Source organism: Hippocampus bargibanti, linkage group LG05, assembly GCF_051943395.1.
Source record: "Hippocampus bargibanti isolate YZ-2025 linkage group LG05, ASM5194339v1, whole genome shotgun sequence".
Classification (NCBI taxonomy): domain Eukaryota; kingdom Metazoa; phylum Chordata; class Actinopteri; order Syngnathiformes; family Syngnathidae; genus Hippocampus; species Hippocampus bargibanti.
In genome coordinates this window covers 31314468-31340597 of record NC_142738.1, presented here as the reverse complement: position 1 = coordinate 31340597, position 26130 = coordinate 31314468, and the positions used below count along the sequence as shown (strand labels likewise).

At 40.1% G+C, this 26130-nt stretch overlaps 1 protein-coding gene across 2 annotated transcripts in view; it reads right to left on the bottom strand.

The window, feature by feature from the left end:
• The window catches only part of pax6a (paired box 6a), a 41320-nt gene extending 15706 nt beyond the window's left edge, over window positions 1–25614 (bottom strand). The window contains exons 1-4 of one of the 2 annotated variants that reach the window (XM_088996676.1): window positions 25504–25614; window positions 13257–13310; window positions 3948–4078; window positions 3540–3755 (exon numbers count right to left, since the gene is read on the bottom strand). In XM_088996676.1, the coding sequence (XP_088852802.1) occupies window positions 3540–3755; window positions 3948–4078; window positions 13257–13310; window positions 25504–25516 (414 nt within the window). In that variant the 5' untranslated portion in view covers window positions 25517–25614. Of the gene's footprint in view, window positions 1–3539; window positions 3756–3947; window positions 4079–13256; window positions 13432–25503 lie in introns of those variants that run through there. The other variant, XM_088996675.1, reaches the window with a different exon arrangement.
• Between the last annotated feature and the right edge of the window lie 516 nt (window positions 25615–26130).

The following is a 26130-nucleotide window of genomic DNA, read 5'->3' as shown; positions in this document are numbered from 1 at the left end:
CAGGACAATAGGAATAATCAGTGGAGCCGCAGGGATTAGTCCTCTGCTCCCCCTCCCAACCTGAGACCAGAGACCAATCATAGCAGAGTCTGGACAGTAGGGATATATATAGGGCCGAAACTACCAGTAAGACTTTAGTTCGCTGAAGAAGCAATTTGGATAAGAAGCGAAACGTCCGACGCCGTCAAATAACTACAGATGACGGCTGAAGAAACCTTTTCATCGATGGACCACTCCTGTATGACTGAAAGCTTATAATGTAATGTATGGAGTACACATACATTACATATTGTACTATGTTATGGCACTGTTGCTTTCAGGCACTCTCTTGAATCAAGCCAAAAGCTTATTTACAGCAGTAATAGGTTGATAAAATATAAATAAGATGCCACACTGACACAAAAGTGTGATGATCCACCCATGTCTAAGCCACAATGAGGTATTTTAATGTCAAAATAATGAATGTGAAAATGTAAATTAGGCAGCGCCTTTCATGGTTAAAACATTGTTCCGTCAACAGTTAAATGCCACAGATGCAAACAAATGTGGTGTTTTTCACAATATCTTCAGAAAAAATCAACTTTTGGATCAAATGGAAGATAAGGCATTGGTAATGGAAGCTAGCGCTTCTTGTTTACTTTGAAACCTAGCTTGTCGGCGACGTGTGCACATTTTGATGTATCTCAGATGTCGGGAAGCTATGGCTCTTTTGATGATTGCATCCGGCTCGCCGATAAAACGAAAGACATATTTTCGCTTTTTCACTGTCCATTTCCCGTTTGGGCGCCAGTTGGCGGAAAGCACAATTTTGATTGGATGATACTGACCTATGGCCGTTGATGTCGTAACAGGTAAACGCCCCTTTTAAATAAGCCTGACGAGTAAAAAAAAAAAAAAAAAAAAAACATTGTGGAGGACAAAAATTCTGCCGTGATTCTAATTTGCAATGAAACTATACCACCAATGAAACAGTTTAATATCAGTGGCACTTTGACAAGGCCCATGCTAATGTGAGCATCAATATACAGTAAAGTCTCGTTATATCGATATTCTCGGGAGTGGGAAAAAATATCGATATAACCGGACTATCGATATATCCCATCCTGCGCCAACTGTATTAAAAGTGGGCAATAAATGGAGGATCTTTGATATGGCATGTCATTTTCTCCTTGAGTTCATGGATTGCGTATCTAGCATTCTTTTGTACTGCAGTCAAGTGAAAAATAAACTTATGCATTCAATAAAAACGTCTTATTATTTTCATAATGCACTCTTGTTCTATACACACGAGAGAAACCGCGAACGCCAGCATGTACATACCGTATGAAAAACAGTGATTATTGCAAGCGATAAAAAGATATCTGAATACAACACAATTAAATACATGTATGGAAAACAACTGCAACGTTGACATGACGTATTCTTATTCTTTGTAGGTGACCGGCAAACTCTTCACGCCACTGAAGCACCTTGGTTTCTTTGCCTTCCCAATAACGATGAGTTGTAACTTATCGATACCCGTCATGTTTGCGCACGGCACGAAAGCTGGTCACGTGACCAACGGTATTAGCCGAAAATCTAACAATACGCCGTTTCTACCGGAAACAAATTCCTTGTGTGTTCTACATACTTGGCAATAAAGATGATTCTGATTCTGATTCTGATTCTGATTACAGATTTCGCTAATGGTGGTATTGAAATCCTTAAGCAAATATTGATTCATTAGCTTTAAAGGACAACCGACGTCTCCGGACAAGTTGTGTCCATAATTTGTAAAATGGCTTCAAATGACTTCTACTGAGCGTATTTTACAAAGATTCCACCGCATATAGCTACATTTTACGTTTTAAGACTCGCGCTGAATATTCCGGAAGTCTTGTTTTTGAATTGGTGACGAGTCCTCACGTTACGTCACTGAAGGAACGCCCCTGACCATTGTAGCAGTCCTTCCATCACGTCAATACATTTTGCCGTACTTGTTTGGTCTGAAAATTTTGTGTTGCACCAAAAAGAGGCAGAAGAGGGCGACAAAGCTCCGTGTAAGCAATTAATCAGCCTGCGGGATCTTCTGAAACTGGAGATTTTGGACACTTTAAGTCACAGGTGTCAAAGTCAAGGCCCGCGGGCCAAATCCGGCCCGCCACATCATTTTTTTCCGGCCCGCGAAAGCAAATCAAACTTGTTAAATTCCATGATGATTGCTAAAATCTGAGCCAAAATTTCATATTTTTGGATGTCAACCACAATGAAAGTCATTATACTTGACTTCAGAATTGAAAACTAGTTATTCATTGTGTTGTGCGCTCTATATGTAATACGTGGAGGGAATTAAACATTCTAATGGGTTCCCCAAATTCATAACGGCCCTCGAGAGCAAACCAGAACTACAATGTGGCCCGCGGCAAAAAATGACTTTGACACCCCTGCTTTAAGTCATTTTTTTTGGTGTTTCGCATTTGACTAAAAATATCATTTCGGGTATTTTAGATGCTATAAAACATTTTTCTGATGTCAGTTAGGAAACAAAAAAGTGATGTCGGTTGTCCTTTAAGCTGCTTTTGTATGGATATAAGCAGACCAAATTGGCCAGCGGGAGATGAAAAGGGCATCGTAATAACCGGATTATCGTAATAAACGGGTATCGTGCTTACCGGAACTAATGATATCATAAAAGACTAGAAATTTGCCGGGAAATGCAAATAGTATCGTAATAAGCAGTACTATAACCGATATCGATATAACGAGACTTTACTGTACTTCTGTGAGAGACAGCAAAAAGCAAGCGTGCAAGCTAATGAGCAGTGTGCAGGCTAGCTAGCAGTAGCTTCACCGATGGACCCGGCAAATTGCCTTTCATTCCCATCGTTTGGCTTGATTTTTTTTTTTTTACCAATCATGAGCAACGGAAAACTATTCATATTAACCATGAGTATTATCACAAAATTATTAATATATTCGGCCATTTTGTAGAAATCGTGCACGTTTGTGTGAGTGCGTGCGTATGTGTACGTGCATGCAAGTGTGTGTGGCTCTCACTGAAAAACATTTCTAAATATTTGACTTTTATGGCTCTCTTAGTCATAAAGGTACCCGACCCCTGATGTATCTGACGGACTGGTGAAATGGCACTTTGATTCTCTCCTCTTTCACTCGAAGTGCTTCAGATCAGGGAACGTGGTTAAGATTAGACAACTGTCCATGATTTGTTTGGTGTTCATTGTTTCACTTTATGTGAACTGTTTTGTCAAGCACTTTGTTACAGCTGCAGATTGTGAAATTGCATTATAAATCAGGACATATTGTATTGTACTGCACTGTATTGTATTGTATTGTATTGTATTGTATTGTATTGTATTGCACTGTATTGTACTGCACTGCACTGCACTGCACTGCACTGTACTGTACTGCACTGTACTGTACTGTACTGTATTATATTGTATTGTATTGTATTGTATTAAGAGGACAAGTATATTGACAGAAATATTCAAGTTCGATAAGGCGGACCTGTCATCAATAATGTGTGAAAAATCGAACCTTACACTAGGTATATTGTCGTTAGTGCAGGCTTCCTCTGCCAACAGTCTGTCTCTGATCTCCCAGGCAAAGATAGATGGACATTCTCTCTTGTACAGAGCAATTTTGCCTACCACTTCTGGAGTGGCCACCCTGGGTTTACTTCCTCCAATTGCTCGAGGACGAATAGAACCTGTCTCGTAATACCGGCCCAAAATCTTACTCACACAGCCGTTAGATACCTGGACAAAATACAAATATAACAGATATGATGTTTGCCTTCGAAAAAAGGGGGTTGCTAGATAATTGCATAGCAAACCGCAGCAATGGGAAAAGAATTTGAAATAGCATGACAGACGATGCAACTATGCAAATGTTTTGGTCAATAGTCAATTATACACGAACAAGATGATTCCACTGTAACCGGAGTATACCTGCAAAATTCTGGAGATGTCACATGGTCGAGCTCCGCTGTGGGCTAGCTCCACTATCTTCTGCCTGGTAGAATCGGGCAAAGGTCTCCCATTCACAAAGACACCTCCAAGTTGGTTTACTCCACTGTGACCTATAGCCACAATAAATAAATACATTTCATAAACAAACAAACACTCGCACACACATCCATCCATACTATTATATTACATTTTATATATATATATATATATACAGTGAGACCTCAACTTACAAACTTTTCATCTTACAAACGTCAAATTTATGAAAATTAAACCTTATAATAAGCACTATTTTCATAATACACACCCACCACGGCTGGCGGAGTGATCTTCGGCGGAAGCACACGACCGAACAGCACCAGAGGTTAAGTTACCAACAGTCCTTATGGAAGGTGACTCTCCTTCCATAAGCCATCAACGACCATCAAAAAGGTAAATAAAACTTTATTTTACAGCACAGTTTATTTCTTTAATTACAGTCCTCATGTAATGCGCCTCTCTTTCCAAACAGCAATTCCCTTTGACCTTCGACCTCCAACGCCATTCCATCAAGCCATCAATGACCATCACAAATGTAAATAAAGTGACTTTATGATACAATGCAGTGTATTTATTTCATTACAATACAATAGCACATTTATTATACATAGAATAAGGTATGTTGTGTGTAGTTTTAAGGCTTATTTAGTTGAAAAGTATATTTTATAGAAAACCCGGGAACGGATTATTCCCATTTTAATGGTTTCCTATGGGATTTTTTTTTTTCGAGATACACATTTTTCGCCTTACACACTCTGTCTGGGAACCAATTAAGTTCTTAAGTTGAGGTCTCACTGTATATGGAGTAACAATTTAGATTAAACAAATACAAATGAGTAGAAAATAAGTAACATTGGATGTTTAAGGATGTGCATCTAAAATCATTCTATCATCAGTAACCTCGTTAAATTACTTGTCACCTTTTATCCCCGACCCCCGTTTACCCGCTTAATGACCACAGCTTTCATTAATGAGTTGAATTCGAGTGGAAGACAGGAAAGGGGGGAGGAGTCCAATTGTTTGGATGAAGCTTAATGCGCCGTTCTCCACTTGACGATAAAGTGTGGTTTGTCAATGGCGCACGGGGCAGGTCAAATCGGGATTTACTGGACCATTAATCAACTGTCTATTGTCTGTTAATGCCTTAGGAAGGTTGGCAGAGCATATTGCAGATTATTTCATCTGACATGAATATATTTTGGATCAGGGGTGTCCAAAGGAAGTCGTCAAGGGCCGTTGTCCTGCCTGCTTTCCGGCTCTTACAGCAGCAACACACCTGATTCAGAAGATCAACTCATCAGCAGGCACTGAAGTGGCATGAAAACCAACGTGATGACTTATTTGAATGAGGTTTGTTACTCCTGGGAGAGCTGTGAAACAGGCAAGACAGCGGCAATGGTCTTGATCATCAGCCAGAAATTACTGTACAGTGATACCTTGGCTTACGGCACTTCATTGGTTCCCAGACAGAGTGTGTAAGGCGAAAAGTGTTTATCCCAAAAAATAATTTCCCATAGGAAACAATGAAAATGAGAATAATCCGTTACCAGGTCCCCATAAAACATCATTTTCTACTTTTTCTAAGCCTTAAAACTACACAAAATAAAACTTATTTTATGTATAATACATGTGTTGTGGTATTACAATTCAAGAAATGAACTGTACTGTCTAATAAAGTGGTTTTATTGACCTTTGTGATGGTCGTTGATGGCTTGATGGAATGGAGTGGCCGGTGTCACCAGCATTAAACACTTGATGAGGAAAGTGACCTTCTTCTTTCACCATCTTGAGGAATGATCCCTTGTCGGTGCTTTCTCTGTGATAATTGTATCTAGTTCTTCATCAATTGTGATCTGTTTAGCTGGGTTGATAGCTTTTTGCATCAAGTGTACAGATGGCTTGTGCGGGTTGTTTGTGGAGCCTGATTGATGGGATATTTTAACCTTGCAGTCTACACTCTGCCTTTGAACTATCAAAGTTAAAACTCTCTAACTGCCCTCTGCCTGTCTCTTTAATGTTTAAACCACCCCCACTCGCTGCTGCGTTCTTGACCAATCATGTGGCTTTAACCAAAGACTAGGGGCGGGGAATAGAGGACAATACAGTTGTCTGCCATTTTGTTGTTAGAAGAACAGGCTCGTTCGCGAACGACATATCACTCATTGAGGCAGCTCCATGTATGAAAAACGTTCGTATGCCAAGGTAAAAAATTCATAAATGTAACGTTCGGAAACCAAAAAGTTCGTAAGCCAAGGGGTTCGTAAACCGAGGCATCACTGGATAAGAAATATACATATACGCACACAGCTGTCAAATGAAGCACCACAATAGCTTTCGACTGTACTGAGCATTCATCCATTAAGGGGCATCGAAGCTCGATCGCTGGTGGTTGAGCAAAGAGCATACAATTTCATGGACAGGTCATTCATTCACAAGGGCTCAAGATAGACCAACAATTATTGGCACTAATGTGCGCATCATCGCTGAGTGGCATCAGCAGTGATTTTATATATGTGGGCATCAGAAACATCATTATCACTTGAAAATATCGATGAAAAGGTTTCTTCAGCCGCCATCTGTACTTCTTTAAAGGTGTCGGACGTTTCGCTTCTTATCCAAGATGCTTATGCATTGTAAAAAATGAAGATTGTAAAGAGCAATACATTGGGGAGACTAAACAAATTCTCCAAAAAAAAACAACTTTATCAACATCGCAGGGATAATACTAGTGGCCCTCAATCGGCAGTACGTATGCACCTAAAAGCTAGCAACCACTCATTTGACGGCAATGAGGTTAAAATCTTAGCGAAAGAACATAGATGGTTTGAAAGGGGGGTAAAAGAAGTGATTCTCATAAAACAACTAAATCCTTCCCTTAACCGTAATGGTGGGGTGAGGTTCAATTTGGATCGTTCCTACAACAGCGTGCTTAGGCAACATAGGCTTAGTTATGCTGATGAGGTGATACCTGGGCAAATTGAGCAATCAGGCCAGTCGTCAGTCAAGTCAATAGAAGCAATCTGTGGAGCCTCAGGGATTAGTACTCGGCTCCCCCCAACCTGAGAGCAGGAACCTATCATAGCAGTGTCCGGCACGTCTGGACAGTAGGGATATATATATATATATATATTGTCATGATCTGGTTGGCGACCAACGGGTAGCGATGTCAGCCCTGCCTGCACCTGCACAGGTGTTGGTCGTCCCGATCAGTGGCGGACTGCCACGTTCGGATTGGCGACCAACGGGTAGCGACGTCAGCCCTGCCTGCAGCCTCGCAGGTGCTGCTCGTTTTAATCAGTGACACTTAAAAGGAGTCCCGGCACGACCATCCGGTGTCGGTTCATTGTTTGTTGCATGCTTTGTCTGCAATTGCATCCATTGTACGCTGTGCATGTGTTTGTTTAACCTTGGCGGACTTTTACACTTGGTTTTCTTTTGATACTTTTTTCTGTTCAGATCATTTTGATGTTTTACATTTTGTTCCTGCTGACCTTTATTTTAATACAATACAATTTGACACCACCACCGTAGAACAACAAACAAGTATAACAATATAGCTATTATTTATACAAACATATGGACTTTACATCAATGAAATAAAACGTATGCAATAAAATCGTACAAACCACTTTGCCCGCTTTCTGTGCGAAATGGAAGTTTTTGATCTTCGTCCTTATATCAAAGTCAAAGTCAGCTTTATTGTCAAATATGCTAATATGCATGACATACAGCAGAAATTGAATTATTTCCCTTAAATTATTTATCTTTTCCTTGCTAAACAGTACAGCGATAAAGCATGTCCGTTCTCGCCGTCTTCTCAGTTAAATGAAACTTAAAGGACAGACGACATCTCCGGACAAGTTGTGTCCATAATTTGTAAAATGGCTTCAAATGACTTCTGCTGAGCGTATTTTAAAAAAGATTCCACTGCATATAGCTATATTTTACGACTCGCGCTTAATATTCCGGAAGTCTTGTTTTTGAGTTGGTGACGAGTCCTCACGTCACGGAAGGAACGCCCCTGACCGAAAAAAGGACACATCGTAGCAGTGCTTCCATCACGTCAATGTATTTTGCTGTACTTCTTAAAACCTTGTGTTGCACCAAAAAGCCGCCAGAAGAGGACGACCAAGCTCATGTAAGGAATTTATCAGCCTGTGGAAATGGGCTAATAAACGGGCTGTGATACATTTCCCCCCAATGTTGTCTCAAAATGGCACGGAATAAATTCTTTAATCGATTGCAAACATGTATGCTTTGCTCTTCAAAACTATTTGAATCATATTCATAACTGGATATGTAACAAGAAAGCATATTCTCCCAATCTGAAGCCATTGTTTTGATTCTCCAGCAATGCAAGACGTCTTGGAGTGACGTCACGAACTGGGGGCGGGACTTTCTGAAAATGCCCAATTCGCAGCTTAATTTTGTGCAGATTTTGGACACTTGAAGTCATTTTTATTGGTGTTTTGCATTTGAATAAAAATATCATACTGCCCGTTTTGGGTATTTTAGATATTATAAAACGTTTTTCTGATGTCAGTTAAACAAAAAAGTGACGTCGGTTGTCCTTTAAATTCGCGCGGAAAGTAAATCTGCACCGGAAATGACAACAACGCAACTTAATGTATGTCAAGAAAATAAAGCACAGCCATCTGCTGGTCAACTATGGGATAGCAGTTATAAACAAATGCATCAGCTGCATTTACACACACACGGTTGTCTTTTATAGGGGCATATAAAACAATATGGCGGCCTACAGCTGGACCCTTTGAGTTTAACACCAGTGCTCAAAAGGATTGAAGTCTTGTTTTAAAAACATCGTTTGCATTACTTTGATCCAATTATTTCTTTTATTGTTGCTTGTGAAATACGTGATCATTTTCTGTGTCTTGAAGACAAAAAACGTCTGTCCTAATTGTGAGCCAGAATCATTGGTTGACTTCTCTGCTGGGTTGGGTTGTTTCTCGCAGTCCAACAAGTCCTCCCACACCGTGTTTACACTGTGTTGAAGTGTGATCATCTTGCAGCAAAAATCTTAATCACAGTATCATTTCCCAGAAGAGCAACCCTTTTTTTTGCTTAGTGACATACAATTAATAGACGGACATATGGTGTTGATTTGGCTGCACTGCCTTTGTGAATCTGTCTATTGCCACCTACCCCCACCCTTTCAAAAAACAAAAACAAAACACCCTGCCATTCAAAGACACATGAGCGCGTGGGTCCTCCCACACAATCCGAGTGAGGCCTTGCCCCCGGGACCACAGCAGGTTTCACTTTGAATCAGCTCATTGAAGTTGAACGGCAATTCAGATTTGTCCCCCCTTAAAACAAGTATGGTAATTGTTCCCAAGTGGATAGATTTAAAGGATAACCGACACCATTTTTTTTTTTTTTTGTTTCCGAACTGACATCAGAAAAACGTTCTATTGCATCTAAAATACCCAAAACATTTTTTTTGTCATATGAAAAACACCAATAAAAATGACTTAAAGTGTCCAAAAACGACTTCAAATTGAACCAGGAAGTGGCCAGTTTCAGAAGGTCCCGCCCACTTGTTCGTGACATCATGCCAAGACGTCTTGACATGCTCGAGAATAAAAACAATGGTTTCAGATTTGGAGAAGATGCTTTCTTGTTACTCATCTAGTTATGAATATGATTCAAATAGTTCTGAAGAGGAAAGCATAAATGTTTGCAATCGATTAAAGGAGTCCTCCCGTATCAATTCGAGCCGTCAATGATAGCAATGTAGCACCCACAACATGCAGAAGATGGCGACAAAGCTCCGTTGGAAATGGGCTGATTTGTCTCCTGGGAATTTTTTTGTCAGCGAATATCAAATAGTAGTCTTGGTGCAACATACAACGATTCACCATGGCGTGATTGATGTGTTTTCCTTCTAATTCCACCATTAACACGAATCAACACGGAGTTTTCAGACCAAACAAACTACCGCAAAATGCAATGTGTGTCCTTTTCTCAGTGAGAGGCGTTCCTTCCGTGACATGATGTCAGGAGTCGTCACCGACTCAAAAACAAGACTTCTGGAATATTCAGCCCGAGTCTTAAAAGGTCAAATATAAGCTATATGCGGTGGAATCTTTGTCAAATACGCTCAGTAGAAGTCATTTGAAGCCATTTTACAAATTATGGACACAACTTGTCCAACTCAGCCAGAGACTGTTACACCGGCGTGTGCAAGAAGGAAAGATACCGCCGCTCGGTCCGACCAACCGTTGTCTGGCTTCTCAATAGAAACATGTTTAAAAAAAAAACATTTGAACTGGATTCATACGTTGTAAAAAGCACAGAGTAATACAGTTACCGATATGCTTTTATACTGTATATTTTAGACTTTTCACTATGTACAGTTATTTTCCTCTGAAACAGTTTTGTGCAGTTGTACAGTTCACAGTTTTTCTGGTATCTTTTTTGGATATACAGTAAAGTCTCGTGATATTGGTTATATCGATAGTACTGCTTATTACGATACTATTTCCATTTCCAGGCAAATGTCTAGTCTTTTATGTAGTATGTATTAGTTCCGGTTAGTACAATACCTGGTTTATACGATAATCCGGTCATCTCCCGCCAGCAATTTTGCTCTGCTTATATCGATACAAAAGCAGTTTAAGCTGAATCGATATTTGCTTAAGGATTTCTACACAGTACCACCATTAGCGATATCTGTATCGGTCACACCGTTGGTCACGTGACCAGCTTCAGTGTCTTGCACAGTGTAGCAGAGCTGCAATAGCATCTGAAACATTCTGTAGTCTTCTTATACAGTATACAGTTGTTCAACACCAATTTCAACCATGGGGAAACGTAAGAATTGTGACCTCGGAACGAAGTACAAGACAATAGTGGCTGTCGAGGAGAATCCAACAAGAGGCAAATCCTCCATCGCGAAAGAGTTCGACGTGCCGCAGAATACTTTATCACGGTAAGTCATGTAAACGTTGCAGTTTTTGTTTTCCATACATGTATTCAATTGTGTTGTATTCAGATATATTTTTATCGCTTGCAATAATCACTGTTTTTCATACAGTGTGTACATGCTGGCGTTCGTGGTTTCTCTGGTGTTTAAGTAATAGTTCAGTCTGTCAGGGCTGCTAACCTGTGAGTGGGCACCTTGTTAAAAAGACATTTTGTATTTTGTATTTTTTTTTTGTTGCATAAAACAATCATTTCAGTTGGAAAATCTAATCTAAAATGAAAGCTAGTGAGATTTATATCAAAAATGTTCGTTATTATTGCAATCGAAAAGGTTTCTTCAGCCGTCATCTGTACTTCTTCGAAGGTGTCGGATGTTTCGCTACTTATCCAAGAGGCTTCTTCAGCGAACTAAAGTCTTACTGGTAGTATCGGCCCTATATATATATATATATATATATATATATATATATATATATATATATATATATATATATATATATATATATATATATATATATATCTCCTTACTGTACAGACATGGCGGTGCCGGACACTAGACAGTAGGGAGATCTATCTATCTATATATATATATATATATATATATATATATATATATATATATATATATATATATATATATATATATATATATATATATATATATATATATATATATATATATATATGGCCGATACTACCAGTAAGTCTTTAGTTCGCTGAAGAAGCCTCTTGATAAGTAGCGAAACGTCCGACACCTTGAAAGAAGTACAGATGACGGCTGAAGAAACCTTTTCATCGATGGACCACTCCTGTACGACCGAGAGCTTACAGATGCATTATTATTGCAATAAAGCTCAATTTTTAGTGACAAGCCTTCGAAAAAAAAAAACTTTTGTTTGTTTTGGTTTTGGTTTTAAAATACAGGGAAATTAACCAACATAAATTAAAAGCATTTTATTGAATTGGCCATATAAATCTTATCAATCTGTTACCCTTGACATAATAAGTTCACCCAACATAAAGTCAATATTTTCTTGAAAGTGCGGTTCAAATCTCTGGGGAAAAAAAGTACTGTACACGAGTTGTTCATTTCCTTTTAAACATATGGGATATCCACAGTAGCACTGTGGATCAGTTTATGGAAAAGATGAAAAAAGTTCCGGGACACAAAATCATCAGCACAACTTCAGTGTGAAAACAATTAAAGGACAACCGACGCCTCGGGACAAGTTGTGTCCATAATTTGTTAAATGGCTTCCAATGATTTCTACTGAACGTATTTTAAGAAGATTCCACTGCATATAGCTAGATTTTACCTTTTAAGATTCGCGCTGAATATTCAGGAAGTCTTGTTTTTAAGTTGGTGACGAGTCCGTATGTGACGTCACTGAAGGAATGCCCCTGACCGAAAAAAAGGACACATTGTCGCAGTCCTTTCATCACGTCAATGCATTTTGTGGTACTTTGTTTGGTCGTGTTGATCCGTGTAGATGGCGAAATTAGAAGGAAAACACATCAATAACGCCATGGTGAAAAATCACCACACCAAGACTACTATTTGAGACTAGTTGACACAAATTCCCAGCAGACAAATTAGCCCATTTCCAATGAAGCTTGGGCTGACGGCTCAAATTGATACGGGAGTACTTCTTTCATCGATTGCAAACATTTATGCTTTCCTCTTCAGAACTATTTGAATCATATTCATAACTGGATGAGTAACAAGAAAGCATCTTCTCCGAATCTGAAGCCATTGTTTTGATTCTCGAGCAAGGCAAGACGTCTTGGGTGACATCACGAACAAGGGGGCGGGACCTTCTGAAACTGGCCATTTCCGGTTTCATTTTGATGTCGTTTTTGGACACTTTATGTCATTTTTATTGTTTTTTTTCATTTGACTAAAAACATCATCCTGCGTGTTTTGGGTATTTTAGATGCTATAAAACGTTTTTTCTGATGTCAGCTAGGAAACAAAAAAAAAATGGTGTCGGTTGTCCTTTAAAGTAGCATGTAAATAAAAATACTGTACATTCATTCCAAATGTCAAGCTCGGAAATTCGAATTGTCGACATCTTTTGCCTCATGAAATGTATTGTCAATTGTATGTCTTTTTTTATAGCCACATTCTAAGTGCCTTCCTTGCGTGCTGGCTCCGAGAGGACATTCATTTCATCTGTGCTGTATGTCATGCATATTAGCATATTTGACAATAAAAGCTGACTGACTTTGAAGAGTCAACATACCGTTTCTAATGATACTGTATATGCTTTCCAACAAGTTCAAAAGGAAGTCATAAAAAAAACTCACTGTTTTGCATGATGGAGGCAAGTCCGGTCTCCCATCTTGTTTGACTTCTGTAATCTGTCCAAGCAGAAAACATCTTTCACTCGGTTAGCATTGAGAGTGTGTGCATGCTTTGTCATTTTGGGGCTTGATAGTTGACATGAGGCAAACTGTTGAGCATATAATTGTGGTCAAGAGTTCTTCAAATAATTGAAAGGGACGGAAGAAAAAAAGAAAAAAAAAAGAACGTGAGCAGGAAAAGAAGACTTGAAAATTGCTTTCTTATTTTCCATATTTTGATTTGACAACATTATAAATAGTTGCAACTCATGACAAAAAGTTAGCGGACACCCGGGCAGACAACTCTGAAAAGTTGCCTGGCCGGCCATAAAGTTGCCTGCTTCATTTTTCACAACTTGAAACACAATAAGATGAGTAATCGCAAAAAAAAACATTGTTGCCAAGTATAAAGAATTTATTTTTTTTAATTAAGGAAATAGCTACCACCAGGCAATCCGGAGACTCAACTCAACTCACTCCCAGCCCTGCTTCCTCCTGCCCCTTCCCACTGCCACACTCACCGAACTCTGAGTACACGCTACACGCTGTACTATCATCCCAAACTCTATTTTTTGTTCTTTCTCGTTTTTTCTTCTGCAAGACCTCACTCAGACCCTTTTTTCTTGTTTGTTTTTTTGCATTACTACATTATGTCACTTTACATACGTCACTAACTCACTTTACATACGACACTACCTCACTTTGCATTCAGAAATTACATGTATGTATTGTCTTTTGTCAATTATATGTCTTGCATGCTGGGTCCGAGAGGACAGTAATTTCATCTGTGCTGTATGTCATGCATATTAGCATATTTGACAAGAAAGCTGACTTTGACTTTGACAAATATTCCCTTGCTTAATTTATAGTAAATATCCCTTTCTGAAGATTTTGCTCCAGATGTCGTTTGGCGAACATGGTGCACAATTCAATGTTTGCATTGCGTTGTCTGTTAAAAGCCACGTGGACTCCTCTTTCTCAGTGGCTTTTAAAACTCTCAAGTACACTTCCATCATCTACCTCCTCCATACGGCGTTGCTGCACCTGGAGAATGCTGGGAGCACGGTGAGGATCACATTCTTCGATTTCTCCAGTGCCTTCAACACCATCCAGCCCAGTCTACTGGGGGACAAGCTGCAGCATGCCGGAGTCGACCATCACCTCACATCCTGGATTACAGACTACCTCACAAACAGGCCACAGTACGTGCGGGTAAAGAACTGTGAGTCGGACAGGCTTCTCTGCAGCACCGGAGCGCCGCAGGGAACAGTACTGGCTCCATTCCTCTTCACCCTCTACACCTCGGACTTCAACTACAACACCCCAACCTGCCACCTTCAGAAGTTCTCTGACGACTCAGCTATTGTCTGCCTCATTACAGAGGGAGACGATAGGGAGGACAGGGGACTGACAAAGGACTTTGTGGACTGGTGCCAGCAGAATCACCTCCAGATCAACACTGGCAAAACCAAGGAGCTGGTGGTGGATTTCTGCAGGAAACAATCGTCACCTGCACCATTGAACATCCAGGGTTCGGACATTGAGAGGGTGACCTCCTACAAGTACCTGGGTGTTACTCTCAACAATAAACTGGACTGGACAACAAACACGGATGCCCTAATCAAAAAGGGACAGAGTCGCCTCTTCCTCCTCAGGAAACTGAGGTCTTTTGGAGTTCAGGGGTCACTCCTAAAGACTTTCTATGACTCTGTGGTGGCATCAGCCATCCACTATGGCATTGTCTGCTGGTCAGGCAGCATCACCACCCGGGACAGAAAAAGACTGGAGCGCTTTGTCAAGCGGGCCAGTTCTGTCGTGGGCTGCTCGCTGGACTCTCTTGAGGAGGTGGGCAACAGACGGACGCTAGCTAAACTAAAAGCTATGACGGACAGCCCCTCCCACCCCCTCCTGCCCATCCTGACAGCTCTGGGTAGCTCCTTTAGCCAGAGAGTATTACACCCGCGCTGCAAGAAGGAGAGGTACCGCCGCTCGTTCCTACCGACTGCTGTCAGGCTTCACAATTCCCAATGATCACATGTGAGAAAAAAAAAAAAAAAAAAAAAAAAACTGGACACTTGTAAATATGGGTTGTTGCAATATATCTAAATGCATCTCTTGATTCTGCACTATGTACAGTCTTGTTTATAGAACGGTTTTTGCACATCTACATTTGCACAGTATACAGTTGACATTTTTATTTTGTTATGCTTAGAATATCTTGTTTTCTATCCTTTCACTCCCACCCCAACCCCATCCCTCTTCAATTGCTGCTGTGGACTGCAAATTTCCCCATTGCGGGACGAATAAAGGTATTCTGATTCTGATTCTGATTCTGATTTACAGTCACGGTATAGTCCGAAGCACAAAACAGGCTTCTTTTTGGCTGCAGTGCCGAGTATGCAAATTGCCAAAAGAACGTTCGTTTCGCAATTTGCATATTCGGCACGGCAGCTTCTTTATCTCTTCTCCCTGTAGCATCACTCTTGCACTTGGATCCCTCTCATTCACACACATAAATTCCGTCTTGCTGCGACTGATCTTCTTTCCTCTTCTTTCCAGGGCATATCTCCACACCTCTAGTTTCTCCGCCACCAGTTCCCTGTTCTCGTTACAGATCACAATGCCATCTGCAAACATCATGGTCCAAAGAGATTCTTGTCTAATATCGACTGTCAGCCTGTCCATCACCATAGCAAACAAGAAGGCGCTCAGAGCTGACCCCTGGTGGAGTCCCACCTCCACCTTGAATTCCTCAGTCATACCGACAGCACACCTCACAACTGTCCTACAGTCATGATACATGTCTTGCACCGCTCTGACATACTTTTCCGTCACTCCAGACTTCCTCATGCAATGCCACAGCTCTCCTCTGGACACCCTGTCGTACGCTTTCTCCAGATCTACAAAGACACAATGCAATTCCTTCTGACCTTCTCTGTACTTCTCTATCAGCATTCTTAAAGCAAACACTGCATCTGTCGTACTGTTTTTGGCATGAAGCCATACTGCTGCTCACAAATGTTCACTTCTGCTCTTAGTCTAGCTTCAACTACTCTTTCCCAGAGTTTCATTGTATGGCTCATCAACTTTATTCCTCTGTAATTGGTACAACTCTGCACATCTCCTTTGTTCTTAAAAATGGGCACGAGTACAGTCAGGAACACCACCGCCACCTCTCCAAGACACTTCCATACCTCGATTGGTAAATCATCAGGCCCGAGTGCCTTTCCCCCCTTCATCCTCTTCAGCGCCCTCCTCACTTCATCCTTGCTAATGCTTGCTACGTCTTGGTCCACAACAGTCACGTCTTCTACTCTTTGTCCCTTCTCATTTTCCTCATTCATCAATTCTTCAAAGTACTCTTTCCATCTTGCCATCACACTACTGGCACCTGTTAATACATTGCCATCTCTATCCTTAATCACCCCAACCTGCTGCAGGTCCTTACCATCTTTGTCTCTCTGTCTCGCCAGCCTGTAAAGATCAGTCTCGCCTTCCTTGCTGTCCAGCCGAGCATACAAGTCATCATAGGCCTCTTGTTTGGCCTTTGCCACCTTTACTTGAACCGTGCGCTGCATCTCCTTGTACTGCTGTCTACTCTCGTCCGTCCTCTCAGTGTCCCACTTCTTCTTTGCTAACCTCGTTCTCTGTATACACTCCTGCACCTCCCTATTCCACCACCAAGTCTCCTTATCTACCTTTCTTCTACTCCATACACCAAGTACTTTCCGACCCGTGTCTCTGATTATGTTCGCTGTAGTTTGCCAGTCATCTGGAAGGACCTCTTGCCCACCCAGTGCTTGTCTTACCTCCTTCCTAAATGTCATGCAACACTCTTCCTTTTTCAACTTCCACCATTTTGTCCTCACTTCAGCCTTTGGTTTCTTCATCTTCCTCACTGCCAGCGTCATCCTACACACCACCAACCTATGCTGTCTGGCTACAGTCTCACCAACCACTACTTTGCAGTCACTGATTTCCTTTAGATGGCGCCGTTGACACAAAATGTAGTCTACCTGTGTACTTTTGCCTCCACTCTTATAGGTCACCCTATGTTCCTGTCTCTTCTGAAAGAAAGTATTCACAATAGCCATTTCCATTCTCTTAGCAAAGTCAACCACCATCTGTCCTTCACCGTTCCTCATCTGGAGTCCAAAGCTGCCCATCACCTCCTCATCATCTTTGTTTTCTGCGCCAACATGTCCATTGAAGTCTCCACCAATTACAACCCTCTCACTTCTCTAGATGTTCTGTATGACTTCATCAAAGTCCAACCAAAATTCCTCCTTCTCCGCCAGCTCACATCCTACTTGTGGGGCATACCCACAACAACATTGAACATCACGATGCCTTCAATTTCTAGCTTCAAACTCATCATTCTATCTGATACTCTTTTTACTTCGAAGACATTCCTAACAAACTCCTCTTTTAAGATAACCCCAACTCCATTTCTCTTTCTGTCTTCACCATGATAGAACAACTTGAACCCTAACCCTAAGCTTCTAGCCTTGCTCCCTTTCCACCTGGTCTCCTGGACACACAGTATGTCTACCTTCCTTCTCTGCATCATGTCAACCAGCTCTCGACCTTCACCTGTCATTGTTCCTACATTCAAAGTTCCTACTCTTAGTTGTATACTCTTGGCGTTCCATTTGTCTCTTTTCCTCCGGGCACACCACCCTCTTCTCCTTCTTCGACCAACAGTAGTCCATTTTCCACTGGCACCCTGAAGCTCAACAGTACCAATGGCGGCCATTGTTAACTCGGGCCTCGACCGATGGGATTCAGAGGTTTGATTCACATATTTGTTTTGGCAACATTTTTTACGTCGGATGCCCTTCCTGACACAACCCTCTGTATTTATCCGGGCTTGGGACCGGCAAAATAAGACACTGGCTTGTGCCTCCTTGTGGCTACATTTCAAGCGTGAGTCTTAAAAGGTAAAATATAGCTTTAATATGAGGTGGAATCTTTGTAAAATGTGCTCAGTAGAAGTCATTTGAAGTGTTTTTACAAATTATGGCCGCAACTTGTCCGGAGGTGTCGGTTGTCCTTTAAGTGTGTCTTGAGATGTAGTTGCTAGGGGGTATTTAAATAGTTGCAAGAGCAAAATCAAGGTTGGGAAACATTTCCGTCCAGCCAAGTTATACAAGAAAACATTTCAAATATTTCAAACATGCATAAACTTCAGCAATAAAAAAACATGTAAAAACACATTTAAAAATTAAAAATTAAAAGGAATAAATACATAGTTTCACAATACAGTACAAACTGGATGAGGGGCATATTATTTAGGGTCAGTATATTTGAAGTAATCTGTCACTTACTATGTAATGTGAATATTCAATGTGTGTTTATACTGTACTTAATATACTATACTCAATATATAATATATATAATATAATATTCCATGGTACAGTATTATAAATGTACTGCAACGAGTGCAACAAAAATCGCTGTTTTCACCTGACATTGGTTCACACACACACACACACACACACACACACACACACACACACACACACACACGCACACACACACACACACACACACACACACACGCACACACACACGCACACATACATTCCTGTTTCAATTGTTTTATGAGTTTATAACTATCTTTATAACTTTATAACTATCTATTATCTTTACTAAGTTTAGAGAAGAACTAGTGTTCCATTTGAAGACTAAATGTCACCCCATTTTCCACTTCAACTTATTTAAATACAAAGCAATAAAAAAGTGGACTTGAAACTGAAATAGCAGCAGGAGTGAGGTTTCTGAATGGCTACATTCAAAGTCCTCACCCCTGTGGTGAATTTGGTTAAATATCATTTTACTTTTTGTTGTATGAACTTTTTCCTCTCATTAGCCACACAAACACACACACACACACACACACACACACACACACACACACACACACACACACACACACAGTGAGTAAAACGTGTGTGTATCCAAGTGAAATGAAAATACACACAAAAAATAATGTTGGGTGACTTTGTGAGGACCTCTGTGAATCTTCAACAGATGCATATAGGGACCCTGTAGAAGCATTTAGAATGAAAAACTTGTGAGGACCGACCAAAAGGTCCGCACTTGTCAAAAATGTGCTCACTACATATGGTAAAAAAATGTTAGTGGGCCTCACAAGACTGGTCATAAAAACACAGCACTCTATCAATGTAACTTTTATATCCATTTACAGATACAATTGTTGTGTTCTCAAAAAAAAAATACAAAATAAAATATTTTCAAAGGGGTTGTTGTCATCGATCTTATTTTGTAAACATTTTGTGTCCGCGAGATAACCCCATCAATAGCTGAGGTTGACGTAGCAGACTAAACAAATTGTTTAGACAGAGGAGCGCTTTAGTTTTAAAAAAATAGATGTATATACAGCTGGATTGGATTGTTTGAAAAGGCAAACACATACCATGCTGTTTCTCAAGCCTCTTAATAAAACTAATCATATAAATATGTACTCGTAATAATAATTATAATAATCAAATGGTGAGTATAGTTTTTTTGCTGTTTTGAATGTTGTTTTGAAAGTGTCCAAAAACGACATCAAAATGAAACCGGAAGTGGGCAGTTTCAGAAGGTCCCGCCCCCTTGTTCATGACGTCACGCCAAGACGTCTTGCCTTGCTGGAGAATCAAAACAATGGCTTCTGATTCGGAGAAGATGCTTTCTTTTTACTCATCCAGTTATGAATATGATTCAAATAGTTCTGAAGAGGAAAGCATACATGTTTGCAATCGATTAAAGAATTTATTATGTGCCGTTTTGAGGCAAACAGGGGGGAAGGGGGGGATGTCGCACCCAAAACAGGCAGAAGATGACGACAAAGTTCCGTGTGGAAATTGGCTCAACATTTTTGTCACAACACACAAGGATTCACCATGGCGTTATTTATGTGTTTTCCTTCTAATTTCGCCATCAACACGAAGTTTTCAGACCAAACAAAGTACCGCAAAATGCATTGACGTGATAAAAGGACTGCTACAGTGTGTCCTTTCTCGGTCAGGGTCATTCCTTCAGTGGTGGCTACACGACTCCCCTCTAGTGGTAAATGCGAGAACGACCGCTCATAAACATTTTCAGAGAGAATGCTGACTGTGTCAATCTCCATCGAAATCTGAATCCTCGTCGCCAGATGATGCGTTTTGTGTGTCGAAGTAGACACACGCGTTATCCTTCGTAATCTGTATTGACCGTGACTTGTTGCTTCAAGGACGAATCGGCGTCTCCAGACAACTTGTGTCCATAATTTGTAAAATGGCTTCAAATGACTTCGTATTTTACAATGATTCCACCGAATATAGCTATATTTTACGTTTTAAACTCACGCTGAATATTCAGGAAGTCTTGTTTTCGAGTTGATGATGATGCCTGACATGACGTGACTGAAGGAACGTCCCTGACCGAAAAAAAGACCCATTGTAGCAGTCCTTTCATCACGTCAATGCATTTTGCTGTACTTGTTTGGTCTGAAAACTCTTTGATATTCGTTGACGAAAATTCCAAGCTGAAAAATCAAACTATTTCCAACGGAGCTCTGCCGTCATCTTCTGCATTTTCTGGGACACTAAATACTGTCTTTTACGGCTCGAATTGATATGGGAGGACTCCTTTAATCGACTCCTTTAATGCAAACATGTATGCTTTCCTCTTCAGAACTATTTAAATTATATTCATAACTGGATGCGGAACAAGAAAGCATCTTCTCCGAATCGGAAGCCATTGTTTTGATTCTCCAGCAATGCAAGACGTCTTGGCGTGACGTCACGAACAAGGGGGCGGGACCTTCTGAAACTGGCCATTTCCGGTTTCATTTTTTTGCAGATTTTGGACACTTGAAGTCATTTTGATTGGTGTTTTGCATTTAACTAAAAATATCATCCTGCGTGTTTTGGCTATTTTAGATGCTATAAAACGTTTTTCTGATGTCAGTTAGGAAACAAAAAAGCGATGTCGGTTGTCCTTTAATACACCACAGGAAGGAAAAGAAGAAGAATCATAATACAACCAGTTTTCTTTTTTGATCTTGTAAAAAACCATCTTTCTTTCCTAACTTGCGTGAAATACAATAATGTCGAGCCAGTGTGCTTGAAAGGCGCTTCGAATTTCAAAGTATTATTATTAATAGTTGTTCAAAATCTATCAATCGCTCTTGTCTCGTGAAGTAAAGCCTTCTCCGCTCAATGACTTCAAAGTCTTTCTCTCTTTTTTTTGTCCCCCCGAGACGCTTTTCACTAACGAAGCAATTGAGGAGCTCGGCATAATGAAGCCGAAGCAGCTTCACGCCGACACATGCAGGCCAGCAGCGAGCACCTCGTCCTGGCTGCGTCCCGTGAAAGAAGACAAAGAGTCCCCGGCAGAGAAGCTGAAGCTCCGCGGACGGCCCCTTTTGTGTGGACGACGGGATTTGGCTGTTTTTGCCTCCTTAGTTGCTGCTAGTTCAACTAAAAAAATAAAAAAAAAAAACAGCACAAAACCGCGACGGGGGAGCCCAGTTTGACCACTATAATTGAGTTCTCTTCAACACACTTGATGACAAATATGAAGTTTTCATTCGGACGAGTGTAGTCGAGGGTATACGGCGAGGGGCTACCCACTTATTTGTCCGTCGGCATTGCGTATATCCTTATGTCCCCTCCCCGCGAGAACAAATGCATTTCAAGTTGATGACAGTGCACTTTTAATTGAATTGATTGATTTTGACACCGGTGTAGTGGTCCCTTGAGGAGTGGGTAGACTCGAAAATGTCACCAAAATTCACAGAAAGTAGTGTACAGGAAAAAAAAGATGCTTTTAGAACCAGTGACATGTAAGAATACTCTATTTACCCCCCCCCCCCAAAAAAAAAAATAAAAAAAAAAATCTGTCATTTCTACTCGCTCACCCTTATGAAATTATCATAATTTCATTGGGAGCAGTTTTTAGTGACTAGCGGCCACACAAATGAATGTAAAATGTATTTATCATGAGGCAAACATGGTGTTTTTAGCTTACATTTTTTTCAACATTTATTTCAATAAAATACTTTCAATCTGAAGTTGGCAATGCATTCTTGTTGCTATTTCACATAAAATACAACACAAATCATGCTCTTCCAAACGTAAAAAAACAATCAATTCAATTAAAAGTGCACTGTCATAAAAATTGAAATACATTTGTACTTTCAATTGAATTGTATGAAGAGCATGATTTGTGTTGTATTTTATGTTAAATAGCAACAAGAATGCATTGCCAACTTCAGATTGAAAGTATTTTATTGAAATAAAACGTTGAAAATAAATAAGCAAAACATCATGTTTGCCTCATGATAAATACATTTTACATTCATTTGTGTGACCGCTAGTCACTAAAAACTGTTCCTATAATGAAGTGATGATAATTTCGTAAGAGTGAGCGAGTAGAAATGACAGATTTTTTTGGGGGGTAAATAGAGTATATATAGTCTTACATGTCACTGGTTCTAAAAGCGTCCTTTTTTTTCCTGTACACTACTTTCTGTGAATTTTGGTGACATTTTCGAGTCGACCCACTCCTCAAGGGACCACGACACCGGTGACATTATGAAGGAGAAGAGGCAGGAGGGAATCTCATGTTACGTTTGACGATTTGGTCAGGAGACTCCCGATTTTCAGCACAATCCTCACTTTATAAAGCAACGATTGACACAAAACAGACCGTTCATTTGTAAGGTGAAACACAAGAAAATGTAAAAAAAAAAAAAACGATTTTCATACAAATTGAAGGTATCAGTAAACAATGAAAACATTTTTTTTGTGTTTTAATCACTTCTAATGTACACTTTTGTAACGCTCACATTCTTTGAACACGCGCCACAATCCCGATTTAGGATTTCTGAAAGTTAACATGGATGCTATTGGCTTCACTTTTACAAAAGTACTTCATGACTCCTGCTGCTCCAACTACTAACACAATAATAATAATAATAATAATAATAATAATAATAATCCTCACCCACTCATCTTCAATTCCTTTCATCACTTTGCTGCTGTGAAATGTAAATTTCTCCATTGTGAGACTAATAAAGTCAAATCCAATCCAATCATCATCATGATAATAATGGCAATGTCATTATACTAGTCATAATAATAAGAATAATACATTTCATTTATAAGAACTTTTCATAACTCTCAAGGACACTTTGCAGTCACATGATACGTTTTGTGTGTGTGTGTGTGTGTGTGTGTGTGTGTGTGTGTGTGTGTGTGTGTGTGTGTGTGTGTGTGTGTGTGTGTGTGTGTGTGTGTGTGTGTGTGTGTGTGAGTGTGTGGCTGCCGCTGCTCACCCACAGAAAAACCCATCCTGTGACTGTAAAGTGACCTTAAGAGATTTGAAAGGCGCTTATAAATCAAATGTATTATTATTAATTTTAATAATAACAACAATAATAATAGGAATTATTATTATGCTAATTATATATATATATATATATATAAATATATATATATATATATATATAATAGTAATAACGATAATAACAATAATAGTAATAGTAATGCTAATAATAATTCTAATAATATTATAATAATTCTAATAATATAATAATTATGATAATTATATATATAATAACTGTCAATAATAATAATTATTATAATTATTATTATTATTATTAATTATTATTATTATTATTATTAAAAAAAAGGCTTTGCCAAAATACAAAGTGTCAAGAGCCAATACATTTAATGAGCCCGCGTGAAACGGGAGCGCGCAACAATACAACTATTCTAAGATCAATGACTACATTTCAATGTGGTTAAAAAGTGTCTTTCGCCGTGCGTTAAAAAAAACCCGAAGAAAAACCTAAAACGATTTCATGCTGGATTATTTTTGAAGTGTTTTTTTTTTTATCGTGAAAGTGGAAGTTGGCCTACAACACCGTCAAGTGTCTGTCAAGTCAACGCCATTTACGCTCAAGCTTTTTTGTTAAAAAGCTCTTGTTTTGGCGGAGTTATCATCAAGACACCCTGTTCGATTATATGCTGCTTCAAAACTAAACTATCACGTCTACGAAACTAATATTATACACCGTCCCAGAATATATTGCGTCGCTGGACTCTTTCTTTTTTTTTTTAAACACAAACAGAAAACGTAAAAGTGGACGTCAGGAAGTAGACGTCGGTGTCGGTGCGGTCAAGTAGTCGCCATTTCTTCCCGGTATGACACGATTCTTTCGCTAATGTCAAATTCAGTCAACAGAAAGCCGAGTTGGTGACAAACAAAGTGGATTTAATTTGCGTCTGCGACGCGATGGGGCTCAGGTGGTCCCGTGCGCGTTCAGGCTTGTTTGTGCACGCGGCGGATCTTCATTAGAACACTTGGGAGCGCTTCTTTTCTTGATCCTCTCCGCACAAAAAGCGCGTTTTTTTTTCCCCCACTCGGGTTCAGGTGGAGATCGGATGACATATGTCGTTATGAAGAACGCGTTGTTGATTGGACAATTGATTCTCTTAAATTCATTTTTAATGGCACCCCCCCCTCCTCCCCGACAATCCAAATTCAGACGTGTTTGGGATGATGTTGTTCCTCCTCCAATTTGGTTCTGGCAACTCCAAAAAAATCTCTTGTAAAAATCACTCCGAAGGGTCCAAAGTGCCGACCATCAATCCAATAATTTCGTCGACAAGTTTTGTTTAGTAAAATCACAAAGCCACAAACAAGTATGTGGTCGGAAATAGTACTTCGCTAGATGGTTTATTCTATTTGGACAATCTCGCGGTATGTAAAATATGTGTGTGTGTGTGAGCACGTGCGTGCGCGCGCGCGCGTGCGTGTATAACAAAATTTGTAGAGACATAAGTCCAACAAAAATTAAAGAAAAAAAGTACTTTTTGAAGAGCAAAAAAAAATATATATATATATGGAGCTACAATCAGTCACCTCCTCTACATGGATCATATATATATATACAGTAAAGTCTCGTTATATCGATATTCAAGGGAGTCTGAAGGGAGTCTGAAAAAGTATCGATATATCCGACCCTGTTTTCATGTAATTTTCGAGATATCCGATATCGATATAACGAGACTTTAATATATATATATATATATATGTGTGTATATGTACTATATTAAACATTTCAAGAAACTGCAAAAAAAAGTCCATATGTGATTGATGTCGTTTGGCAAGAGTTGACGAAAGAAGTCGAAATGAGCAGCAACGGGCCTACCTTTTTGTGGCATTCTGTGAAAAAGTCAACTTTGAATCCGCTCCTCCTTCTTCTTCTTCTTCTTCTTCCCTCCAATGAGTTTGTTTGTCCTTGAGTCAAGACAAGTGCAGGGACAGAGTCCGGAGAAAAGCGGCTGGGAGGCAGGCTGCGTGATCGAGTGCGAAGGGGAAGAAGAAGAAGGAGGAGGAGGGCTCCCGGAAGTTGACCAAGAGCAAAGTGGGGGAGAGAAGAATGAAAACACAGAGAGAGAGAGAGAGAGAGAGAGAGAGAGAGAGAGATGGTGAGTACATGAGTGCTTCGGTGAGTGCCATCAGTCCACTTTGGAGTACCAGAACAAGAGACAGTCAATGTCTCTCTGTCTCTCCCTCTCTCTCCTACAACCTGTCTTTCACTGTGACTCTCTCTCTCTCTCCCTACAACAGGTCTCTGTCGCGTTCTGGTTGGCGACCAACGGGTGGCGCTGCCGGCCCCGCCTGCAGCTTGCACAGGTGTCGGTCATTTCAACCAGTGGCAGTTAAAAGGACTCCCGGCGCGAACATTCGGGGTCGGGTCATTGTGTTCTCTTCATCTTGGCAGATTTTTACTCGTGGTTTTCTTTGATACCTTGTACTTTTCTGTTCAGATGAC